Source organism: Onychomys torridus, chromosome 19, assembly GCF_903995425.1.
Source record: "Onychomys torridus chromosome 19, mOncTor1.1, whole genome shotgun sequence".
NCBI lineage: Eukaryota > Metazoa > Chordata > Mammalia > Rodentia > Cricetidae > Onychomys > Onychomys torridus.
The window spans coordinates 41,405,389-41,417,891 of record NC_050461.1 but is presented as its reverse complement, the minus strand read 5'-3'; the positions used below and the strand labels follow the sequence as shown (position 1 = coordinate 41,417,891).

General features: G+C 41.5%; 1 protein-coding gene across 4 annotated transcripts in view; it reads right to left on the bottom strand.

Annotated features, from left to right (window-relative positions):
- Utrn (utrophin) overlaps window positions 1–12,503 on the bottom strand; it is a 495,948-nt gene that overhangs the window by 373,050 nt on the left and 110,395 nt on the right. For all 4 annotated transcript variants that reach the window (XM_036169031.1, XM_036169034.1, XM_036169032.1 and 1 more), the window contains one exon: window positions 8,070–8,131. In XM_036169031.1, coding sequence (XP_036024924.1) covers window positions 8,070–8,131 — 62 coding nt within the window. The remainder of the gene's footprint in view (window positions 1–8,069; window positions 8,132–12,503) is intronic.

Genomic DNA, 12,503 nt, shown 5'->3' with positions numbered 1-12,503 from the left:
GCATGTCTGATGGGCTCTATCACACATATGATGATATAGAAGCAAAGCATGTCTGATAGGTATCTATCACACACAATGAGTCAGCAGATGCTCCAGGCTCTGCGCTAGCCCAGCATGACCATGTAGGAATTAGGACTGGCTGTTTGGCAGAACTTCCTGTTTACAAGAGAAGTTGGAAATCTGAACTAGCCTGTGCAGCCTCCTGACATCTGACTTGTAATTTTCTAGAACAGTACACGAGGCAAATGAGTCTTGTCTACGGGCATATGGTCACAGGGTGAATAACAGGCAATCACTACTCAGAGCAGGGCCACATCCAAATGAAATATAGGATTAGTCAATGGTAAGCCTCTTGAGGAATTGTGAATTATGTGACCCAAACATGAACAAACACACACAGGCACTTGACACAATCTGTGCACTCACACAATAAATAAATAGATGGATGAGTGGATGGATGGATGGATGGATGGATGGATGGATGGATGGATGGATAGATACATACATACATACATACATACATACATACATACATACATACATAGATATGTAATTTTTTAAAATGTCATATGGGGTCAGGAATAGTGACGCATGCCTTTAATCCCAACACTTGGGAGGCAGAGGCAGGAAGAGCTCTGTGAGTTCAAGGCCAGTCTGGTCTACAAAGTGAGTTCTAGGACAGCTAGAACAGTTACACAGAGAAACCCTGTCTTGGGGGGGGGGGGGAGTCACATGGGGCAAGCTAATGGCTCAAATGCCTTTATCCAAGGCATGTCCAGCCAAGGCTGACAACCTGAATTCAGTCCATAGGATCCATATGATTGAAAGAGAGAACTGATTCTAATTGTTATCTTTGGATCAGCACACTTTCATGCAATGTCATGTGAGCACGTCAACATAAACACACACACACACACACACACACACACACACACACACACACACACTAAATAAAAGAAAACCTAATTTTTAATTTCAAAAAAAAAATCAATTTGAATTCAAGCAAGAGGAAAGAAAGAAGAAAGGAGGGAGGGAGGGAGGGAGGGAGGGAACAAGAGGGGGAGAGGGAACAAGAGCATGCAGGCAGGCAGGCAGATATGCAGATAGACAGACAGCACTTTAAGAGTATCTTAAAGATGGGGATCAAGAATATGGAGTACATTTTATTGTTTCCTTCTCTCATTGGTTTTGGGAAATCAATAAAAACTGGAATTTCTTTTTAAGAAGAGTGTGTACAGCCCTTAAAATAATTAGATGTGTAGATATAAGTAACAGACCCCATGGAAAATAGTTCAGTTCAAGTGGCCCTCACCACACTCACAGGATGAAATATCTATAAGAGGGAAATGCTGACCCCAGCCACTCTGACCACACACTTTGCAGCATCTTCTTTATGGCTCCCATTTCTATGACTACTGACTTCCAAGATTCAAAGAGCAGAAAACAGCAGGATACCCACATCCATGCCCCATCCTACGAAAGGCTACTGCGCATGAGCAGCAACGCCTACCGATATCCAGGATAAATGCTTCACAGCCCTGCCTCCTGTTCAGTCTGGAATTGTAACCTAGGGGAATTTGTCTTTTAAAAGGAGAAAAGCAGACACATGCATAGCGCTCTGCATTTTCAAGTTTGCATATTCTTCCCCTAACAACCCTGATGAAGGAGCTCCTGTAATTTGTAGGCTCACGGCTCTTGCCAGATGAGCAGCTCTGAAAGAAAGCCAAAGAAAATGCAGGCTCAAAGCTGGGACAAATTTCCCAACAGCTTCACTGCCTCCCTTGGGAGAGGCCACATGCAAATAAGACTCTGGAAGCAAGAGTCCAAAACACTGAATTTTACCCATGCTGCCACAGTCTAAAGTGGTTTATTCCCATTTGGAAACATGTAGCACAGAGCTGAGATTTCACAAGTCAAGGGTACCTTATGGGTTTTTCATTAACATTCCTAAGCAGTTATAATCTGCATTTTCCCCATCGATGCACCAATACTTCTGGACAATACAAGACAGGTAGTAATGACTGAGGGTGTCTAATGGATAGAAAGATAAAGCACGGTTACTTTTAAAACTGTCTTACAGTTTGCCTGAGGTCATAAATAAATGAACCGTACACCCAGGAGCAAGTGTTTCTTAAGCCTTTAAGCACTCACTTTCTCCTGTGTCCTTCACCTCTTTAAAACCCCAGACCATGACTACTGCAGTGTGTGTTGCTTTTCAGGTTGCCCAGGTTCTGGAGCATTGGGACTCAGTAGTGTATTAACCAAGGACTTCCAGCTACATACATAGATAATACAGGCAGACATCTGTCCATGGAGAGACACATACAGATCGAATGTCCTCTGGTGAGTGATTTTTTTTTTTTTAAGTTTCTGTATAGCCATACATAGTTATTAGTAAAAGTTTAGTTTTAGACCTATATCATTCAATATGATCAAGCCCTTTATCTTTTATCAAGGAAACAACTGAACCGGTTTTAAGCATTAAGTCTGTTTCATTCACTGTGAATTAAGTAGTTGGGTGTCATGATGAAGAATTATATTGAGTAATGAAAAGATGGCTTAGCAGTGGCTGTTCTTCCAGAGGTCCTGAGTTCAATTCCCAGCAACCACATATCAGCTTATAACAATCTATGATTGTAGTCCCATAGGATCTAATGCCCTCTTTTGGTATGCAGATGTACGTGCAGACAAAATATCCATATACATAAAATATATAAATAAATCATTTTTTAAGAATTCTATTGAACAACAACAACAAAATGAATGGCATGTATAAAATCCAAATGGCTTTTTAACAATTATTCCAGTGTCCAAGAATTAAAATGAAAGTTTGGATAGCTGGAATTATTTCTTTTTAAAATTTATTTCTTTTGTTTTGTGTGGGGGGTGTTTTGCCTGTATATATGTCTGTACACCATATACATGCCATGGTGCCTAAGGATTCCCTGGAGCTGGAGTTACAGATGGTTTTTAGCAACCACTTGGTGCTAGAAATCAAACCTGGGGCCTCTAGAAGTGCAGCAAATGCTCTTAACTGCTACTCCATGTCTCCAGCTCTTTCTTTCATTTTTAGTAAATAAATACAGTAAGAATCCCAACCTATTGTATCTACGTTCGTGAAATAACACAACTTAAGGTATTTTGCACTCAAAACATTATTATTCCTTTCTTTCCAAAACAACTGTCTCTATTTTCTGAATATACAGTTTTAGGCATATTAAATATGTCTGTGTTATTTTCACTCATTTATTTAGTAAACCAATAAATGCTCAGTGGATACTTCTTAAATGTTAAAAGTTAAACCAGACATGGTAGTGCACACCTTTAATCCGAAAACTCGGGAGGCAGAGGCAGGCACATTCCAGTGAGTTTGAGGCCAGCATGGTCTACATAGTGAGTTCCAGAACAGCCAAGACTATGTAGAGATACTCTGATTCAAAAAAACAAAAAAGAGAAAGGAAAGGAATGAAGGGAGAGAGGGAAGAGGCAGGAAGGGAGAGAGGGAGGAAGCAGGGGAGGAAAAGAGTCCATCATGGAGCTTAGCACTATCTGGAAATGGACGTGTGCACCTATTTGAATTATAGCTATTTGAGATGGATAACACTTTAAACATATCTACCCACATCTGTGAACTCAGAAAAGGTATCCAGTACTACATGACATGTCAACTCAGGCAAGAAGGAGGACCAAGAGCTAGAACAAGATAGAGAAGGTGGCATGCATAAAGGCCATAGAAGGCGGCCATCCAGATGGGGACACAGACAATGTGGCTGGAGCACAATGACGAACCAGCTACGAAGAACAACAAAATCAGGAGTAAATGTAGGGAACTATAAGGCCTTGAAAAGTCAGCAGAGATCAAAATTCACTCTACACATCTTAAGTACATACAATTCCAATTGGATTCTAATAATGCGATGAACAATGGACTACCCTATAAAAGAAAAGGAGGCAACCAGGTCTCTAAGCTACTACTTATGCTAGCTACTCAAGGAAAACTAGAAAGGAAGAGAGGAAAAAGAGACCAGAAAACAGCTCATATCTGGTTACTGTGCTCCACGTGTTTAAAGACAATATTCCAAAAAAGGTGGAATGATAACTTTTAAGCCAAATGTAGCACTAGCCTGGGGTAAAGACTTTCCTAACCCATTATTCGCTGGAGGAACACACATGGTGCTATAATCAGTTCAAAGCAGAATTGAAAGAGCTTTAAGTCTGCAGGCAGAGAAAAAGAATTAAATATATGTGCAAAAATGCATAAACTGCTCTACGGATAATAATCAATTTCTTTCCAGCTAATTTTCATTTTTATGGATGAGAATAATGTGTACCATCTATTTTCTACAATGTATAGGGCCATAAAGTAGCTTATAAATAACAAAATGTAGGACTGAGGATGGGGCTACATCGATAGGGTGCTTGCCTACCATGCATGAAGAGTTAGGTCCAAGCCCTAACAAATGGGGTATGGAGTTCAGGGTCATCCTCAGCCACATAGCAAGTTTGAGGCCAGCCTGAGATACAGGAGACCCTGTCTCAAAATAATAGTAATAAATAATAAAGATAATAATAGTAATGATGGTGATAATAGTAACAAGAAGGAAGAAGAAGGGAGGAGAAGAATCAAATTAACAAGTGATAAAAGGTAGAGTTAATCCAGATGGCTAAGATGAACAAAGTATCTACTAATATTTTTCCCAATTTTACAACTTTGACGATTTTTTCTAATATACATAATAGTGACTTAGAAAAGGAAGGTGTTAGTGAGGACAGAGAGTGAACAAATATTGGATGCATGCATGTGTAAGATTTAACAAGATGGTTCTTGTTCTCTGATTGACACTCTGGAGAAGAAGGGGACCTGGAATGAAATGTCCAACAAGATGTCTGTTTTAAAACAAATTCCTAAATGGCAGAAGATGCCATTGATGTTCGTTTAGAATCCTCATCATGGGGTCCTATAGTGAAAGGAGCCAGCAGACACACAAAATCATATTTCAGAGTTCATCAAAATATTTGCCAAAGGGCCTAGGTAACAAGAAATAAATACGTAAGTTTATTCTCTTCAACAGGACTCTGTGTATATTCAGGAGATAGATAGATAGATTAGATAGATAGATAGATAGATAGATAGATAGATAGATAGATAGATAGATAGATGATAGATGACAGACAAACAGACAGATCTCAGGATTACCCAATGAGGCTGCACAGACATGGGAATGCAACCTTTCCCAGCCCAGCCAGAGTTAAGCTGCAAAGGAATCCATGGAAATCTCCCTGTCTATAAACATGTTGTACCCTCTCTATCCACCCACAGACTAAACTCAGCAGAAGGAAGGAAAACAGAACATGGATGAAGTCTGTGCCCATCCAGAATCTCCCTCATTACATTCACATCCTCATCATGTCTTGGATAAATTCTTTCCAGGCTTTGATTTCTTGCTGGAAACAATCTACAGAGGAAGTTTCCAAGGTCATCCCACTTTTGACCCTTTCTCTAAACAAAACAAGACTTTGCAGCTTCTCTGAGAGGACAAACCCAGCATGCTAGGCGCTGCCCATAACCTGTGAACACCCCAGGACAGAAAGATGAGATTAAAGGCCCCTTTGATACTTCAAAATAATAACATGGTTCCATGAGGTAAAGAGATTTCTGTACCTTCTTACAAATGTACATATTTAAATGTCAACTTCATTAAGTAACCTATTGTAGTCCTACTAGAATCTGTTATTGGGGTATCTGAAACTATCAAGGACCATCAACAAAAAAGTTTCTCTTCCATTATTCATTCCCAGATGTCTCTATTACCCTGCACCCTCTTCCTTGTTTCATTGATCTGTCCATTGCACCCCATTCTCAAGGAATTCACTCAGTGATAAAGGTTGCCTCAACCAAGACCTTGAGAATGATCTCTAATATTTAATACTACAGGAATTCTTTCCCTAGTGAGTGCTTGATGCTATTGAAAACCACTCCGGCTTCACTAGTTCCAGCATAGAAAATGGCCATGACCTTATTAATAACCAGGCTGGATGATCCCTACATGTGAGCTCTCTCTCATGAGACTGCAGAGAAGCAGCTCCACCAGCTCCATACTCTCAGCCGCTAAAACCACTGAGAATGTGGCACATGCCCATACAGAACTGTGAATGCTGTCAAGTCCATGCCCAAGGTTCCTTGCAACTTCAGAATCAAACCATCTAAAATTTACCCCCCCCCCAAAAAAAGGCTATCAGTACTTTAGAACAACATGAAACCACCAGCCATGAGGCACCTCTGTTCTTCTATCACTCTCTAAATTTTGTTTGTTTGTTTGTTTTTGTTTTCCAAGACAGGGTTTCTCTGTGTAGTTTTGGCTATCCTGGCTCTCCCTCTATAGACCAGGCTGGCCTCGAATTCACAGAGATCCACCTGCTTCTGTCTCCTGAGTGCTGGGATTAAAGGCGGGTGCCACCACTGCCCAGCATAAATTAGTTTTTAAAGATGTGAAATCCTGACAGTATGCCTCACCGTTTTGCCAATGGTCACACACAGGTATACACTTCTTAGTGACTCATTTAATTATGTTAATTTATTCATTTACTCTGTGTGTGTGTGTGTGTGTGTGTGTGTGTGTGTGTAAGTGTGTGCACATACCCATGTGCATGCAATATGTACGGGGGAGCAGAGGGACATGAACCTGTGGAGGTTAGAAGACAACTTTGTGAAATCCATATTCTCTCCCTCAACAGTGTGAATCCAAAGGATTGAACTCAAGACATCAGGATTGACAGCGTCATCTCCCTGGACCCCTAACTCTGCATTCTTCTCTCATCTATCAAAGTCTGTTTTCACATCCTTTACATTCTCAGCGGCAAGATAAAATATCCTTCAACCAAAAGCCATAAAACCTAAGAAACACTGCAGTCAAGTGATCAACTATAAATCTGGAGATGTGCCATTTTGTCTTTAAGAGACAGGGTCTCACTATACTGCCCAGGCTGACACTAAATGCCTGGGCCTAAGTGTTCTCCTGCCTCAGCCTCCCAAGCATCATGAGCCACTGCACCTGACATGTGCGATGTGGGGCAACTTTTAACCTGTACCACCACTTCAAGTTACCTTAAAATAGCCTCACCTTTCCTCAGAGAGATACCAGAACCTGTGACCATGAACTTTATGATTTTAAATACAGAACATTTTCAAACACAATTTTTGTTTGTTTGTTTGTTTGTTTGTTTGTTTGTTTGCGACAGGGTTTCTCTGTGTAGCCCTGGCTATCCTGGAACTCTCTCTGTAGACCAGGCTAGCTTCCCTCTCAGAGATCTGCCTGCCTCTGCCCACCAAGTGGTGGGATTAAAGTCATGCACCACCACCGCCTGGCTCAAATACTTCTTTTAATTAAGAGGTTTCAAGAGACTAGAGAGATTGCTCCTCAGATAAGAGCACTGGTTGCTCTTACAGAGGACCCAGTTAGGTTTCCGCACCCACCCACATTGTGGCTCACACTGTAACTCCAGTCCTGGGGACCTGATGCTCTCTTCTGACCTCGGAGGGTGCCAGCATGCACATGGTGCACACACACACACAGGCAAAACATTTAAAATACAGGAGCATTCAAACTATTTTAAAGACAGTCAGAGAAATCTTCCTTCTTCAGCTTCCTGTGGTAGAGTCCCACAGCCGATCAACCCAAAGGCTGTTCCCATCAAGACTTGGGGAAAGAAAAAAATCTGCCTTCTCTAACTATTGGCTAATCACATTTGGAACCAATGTGAAACCTCTCACTTCGCTCTAACAGCCCCACACCCACCCACCCCCCAAAAAAACACTGAGCATGGTGGTGATTATTCTCCATGGTTAGAAATGCTAGAAAGAGCAGATCTCTGAAGGAAAATGAGGATTGATAATGTGATTTAGCCACACTCACAGGTAGCAAAGCCTACCGTCGCTGCACAGGGCAGAAAGGCTGCCTGAGTTTTCATGGTTAAGTATGCTAAAGGAATTGGCCATCCTTTTTAGCTACATGGACACAGTCAGAAGGAGACCTTGGCAATGCAGTAAAATCCACCTAAGTCTTGATTACCTTTGAAAATCGAGCATTTATCCATTTGGTAAAGGTTTTCTTCTGAACATCATTGTGTTCATCTGCAGGAGAGAAAGAGAAAAAAAAGAACAAGATGAGTGTTTATGCGGCTGGAGAGTGTGATAAATACAACCATCTCCTTCCTGGGGAGGTTAAAATAGACATTTATCCAGCATGGGGCAAAGGACACAGCTAATAATGAACCCACAGATGGGGCCCAATGTCGACAGCAAAGTGAGACTCCGTCACCTCTCCCAAAGAATCTGGCAGTCCCTACTAAACCCCAGTGGCTCACACCCAGTTATGAGATCCAGGTTTGTGTAGTACAATCCAGACTTTCCTTCACAACTATACATGTAACATTTCAGTTGCATTTTAAGTATAATATCAAACATGATCAACATATTAACATGTATGATGGTTGTCGGTTTTAAATGTCAGCATGCCTTTAATCTAGGATCATCTGGGAGACAGTCTCAATGAGGGGGTATATACAACAGGTTGGCCTGTTGGAATGTGTGTGGAGAATTGTCTTGATTGTGCTAATTGAGGTGGGTGCTGCACCGTGGGTGAGCAGCATCATCCAGTTTGGGGTACCAGACTGTATAAAATTGGAGACAGCAAATTAATCAGTAGACATGTGGGCATTAGTTCTGTCTTTGCTCTTGTCTGTGGATCTGTTTGGCTGCTTAAAGCTCATACCTGAATCCCTGCAATAATGGCCTGAAACTAGGAATTATAAGTCAAATAAACCAGTGGCAGGAGACCCCACAGAGCATGGCATCTGGCTTGGGGTGTTAGCATCTAGGCTTTGAACTGCCTTCCAGACTGTTACCTTTTGTTCCTGATACTATTTGAAGTGTTTGATTCTGATCTGAGTTCTTCCTGAAGGGGTCAAGACCTTTGCAAACTTGGTTGTGAGAAGACCTGGAAAACTAAGAGGTCTCCTGACTGAGAGTTACTCCTGCCTTTGGTTCCTTCAAGGGACTCCAGGTAAGAGATTTTGGTATGCAGAAATTGACTTGCTAAGGTGTAGACTGTGTAACAATTTTAAAAAGGCCTTTTACAAAGAAACAGGCAGTCTGTTCACAAAAAGAAAGCTCCCCTGCTGCTGCTAAGACAAAATTCATCCTGGAGTGACCCTAATTCTTCAAAGGACCCACACAAAACAGAACACAGACATAAACCCTTCCAGCGAAGAAGTAAGACCAACATGTCCCCCCCAAAAGTTACCCAATAAAAACTTAAGAGTTCATCACTATTCCTTCTTCACAGAATTCCTACATTTTCTAGAACGAAAGGGAGTGTAAAATTTCTAGTCAGTTCTCTAACCCATTTTCCTATTCACACACACACACACACACACACACACACAAATACCGACATGGAGTCATGGTGGTTTTAAGCTTTATAAATATTTTAACATTTTGTTGTATTATGTTTACCTATGTATCTATGTGTGTCTGTGTGTGGGTATATACATGTGAGTACAAGTGACCAAGGAATCCAGAAAAGGGCATCAGATCCTCTGAAGCTGGAGTAAAAAGGGGTTAGGGCCACCATGTGGGTGCTGGGAACTGAACTCCAGACTTCTGCAAGAGCAGTATGTGCTCCTAACCACTAAGCCATTTCTCTAGCCCCCTAGAAAAAACATTTTCACAAGCAGAGAAACCAGAAAATTTTAAAAACATTTTCAACTTTGGTTCTAATTACAAATTCATTGTACAAGGCAAACACACTTCAAACAGCTAGGGAACCCCAAACGCCTTGAAAATGAGCAGAGGGGATGAAGTGTGTAAGGTGACTATACAGTACAACAGCAGCAGCAGCAAACACAAAGTGTCTTATGGCCAAATAAACCACATCCCCATCCACTTCTTCTGTGACACTGAGTCAAGTTTCATAGTGTCAACCAGCCTCAACGTCCTTGTCTGTAAGATAGAAATAAATATCAACTACATTGTGAGGGGTTATGCTGATAAGTGAAACTTTTCAACATACACTTGGTGTGGAAGTTTGAATGAGAATGGCTTGCACAGGCTCATGTATTTGAATGTTTGGTCCCCAGCTGGTGGAACGGTTTGGGAAGGATGAGGAGGTGTGGCCTTGTTAAAAGAGGTGTGTAACAGGGGGGCGGCTTTGAGGTTTCAAAATTCCCAGTTGGCTCACTTGCTCTTTCTTGTTCTCTCTCTCTCTCTCTCTCTCTCTCTCTCTCTCTCTCTCTCTCTCTCTCTCTGCCTTGGGCTTATGGGTCAGATGTAAGCTCTCAGGGTACTGTTCCAGCAACCATGCCTGTTGTCTAGTCCCATGTTCCCTGCCATGATGGCCATGGACTCTAACTATCTAAAACTATGAGCCTCAAATTAAATGCCTTCTTCTATAAGCTGCCTTAGTCATAGTGTTTTGTTGCAATAGTAGAAAAGTAACTAGGACACTTGGTATTTAGTTTATCATTGTCACAATGATGGTATAACTTTAAACAAAGAGGACAGCAACAGTCTATTTTTATCACTTCCAATTATATCCTCTTTAACCAACCTCCAATTTTCAACTAGACCTAACAAAAGTCATCGTTGGTTGAACACCTACAAAGTAGCATGTTAACTACCTGTAAGTAGTTCTGAAAGCTGTCTATATTTGGAATAGTCTAGGAAGTTGTGGGTCCATCTAAGAGCCTGATCTATTTGCTACCAGCACACAGCCAGGCCATAAAGGAAGAGGCTTGTGTGTTCTACCAGCCATACATACACATCATATCCACCAGAAAGGGACTGCCTTTTCTTAGCAAATGAGGACCCTCTCTCTAATCAATAAGACTGCATCTAGTGCTATAGTTTGGGTAAAGAAGGTTCCCTCAAAAACCATGTACTAAAAGACTTCCTTCCCTTTGGCTGCATTGGGAGAAGTGGAAGGTTCAGCAGAGCGAACATTCTTGTAGGTCCTTGAGTCACTGGGGGAATGCCCTTGAAGCAAATTATAGGACTCCCTGCTTCTTCCTCTTCTGCTCTTGGCTTCTTTGTCACTTGCTCTGTCCCACTCTCCTGGTACAGAAACTAGAGGTCCAAACCTACAGGTCTACTCAATGATAGACTAGAAACTTCAGATCTGTGAGGTCACATAAACTCTTTCTCCTATAAGTTAACTATCTGTCCTGGTTGATATTTTTGTCAACTTGAACGAGTTACAGTTATCTGGGAAGAGGAACCTCAACTGAGAAAATACTTCTACCAGACTGGCCTATGCACAAGTCTGTAGGGCAGTTTCTTGAGTAATGATTGATGTGGGAAGGCCCAGCCCACTATGGATAGTACCACCCATGGGCAGCTAGTTATGGAGTAAATGAGAAAACAAACTGAGCAAGCCAGTCAGCAGCATTCCCCCATGGCTTCCACTTCAGTGCCTGCTTCCAAGCTCTTACCTTGAGTTCGTGCCTGGACTAGGACCCAGAATATGAAAGCCAACATTATTTTTGTTCATGGTGTCTTTAACTTTATTTCATAGTTACAGATAATAGTGGTTAACACATCAGCTTTGTGATAAACTTGGGTTCTAGCGACTTATGGAAGGTGTAGTGATTTGAATGCAAATAGTCCCCATCAGGTCAAATGTCTGATTACTTAGTCCACAGTTGGTGGAACTGTTGGGGAAGGATTTGGAGGTGTGGTCTTGTTAGAAGAGGTGTGTCATTTGGAGATGATCTTTTGGTTTCAAGGCCCACATCATTCTCAGTTAACTTTGCTTCCAGTTAGAGATGGGAATGTAAGCTCGCAGATACCTTTCCAGCACCATGCTGGCCTGCTGCCATGGTCCCTGCCATGATGGCCATGAATTCTAACCCTCTGGAAGTGTGAGTCCTAAATTAAATGCCTTCTTTTATAAATTGCCTTGGCCATGGTGTTTTGTCACAGCAACAGAAAGTAACTAAGACAGAAGGATAATTTATAATTAAAAGGCCATTGCTGTGATAAATATAACAGCTCTAGAATGGAGTGTAAGTTCACAGATCCATAAAGGACATCGGAGACCAACCCCAGGACACAAAGGGAACAACAGTATAAAAGAACACTGCTTTCTAAGAAACTTCTTGATGCTAATGGTGTTTAAAGGTGACCTCCCTCCCAGAAAGAAGACAGCCATCAGCCCTTATGTCAGCCTTATACATTACCTGATCAATGCCACATAGTCATTAACAAGGAGGCTTGCTTACACATGCAGAATGCCCCAGTCCTTTTTCATAAAACCCCAGAAGGACAGAGCAGACAATGTAGCCAGAGCACAAGGCTATATGGGATAGATCTACCTGCCAGCAGACACGACATAGGCCTGGCTGAAGGAATTTAACTTTAAACATCTGTGTGTAGGGCACTTTAAAAAAAAAACTAATAATTTGTTCCACAACTCTAAAGAAGGTTGAGGTTTGTAAGTTTTGTTGTA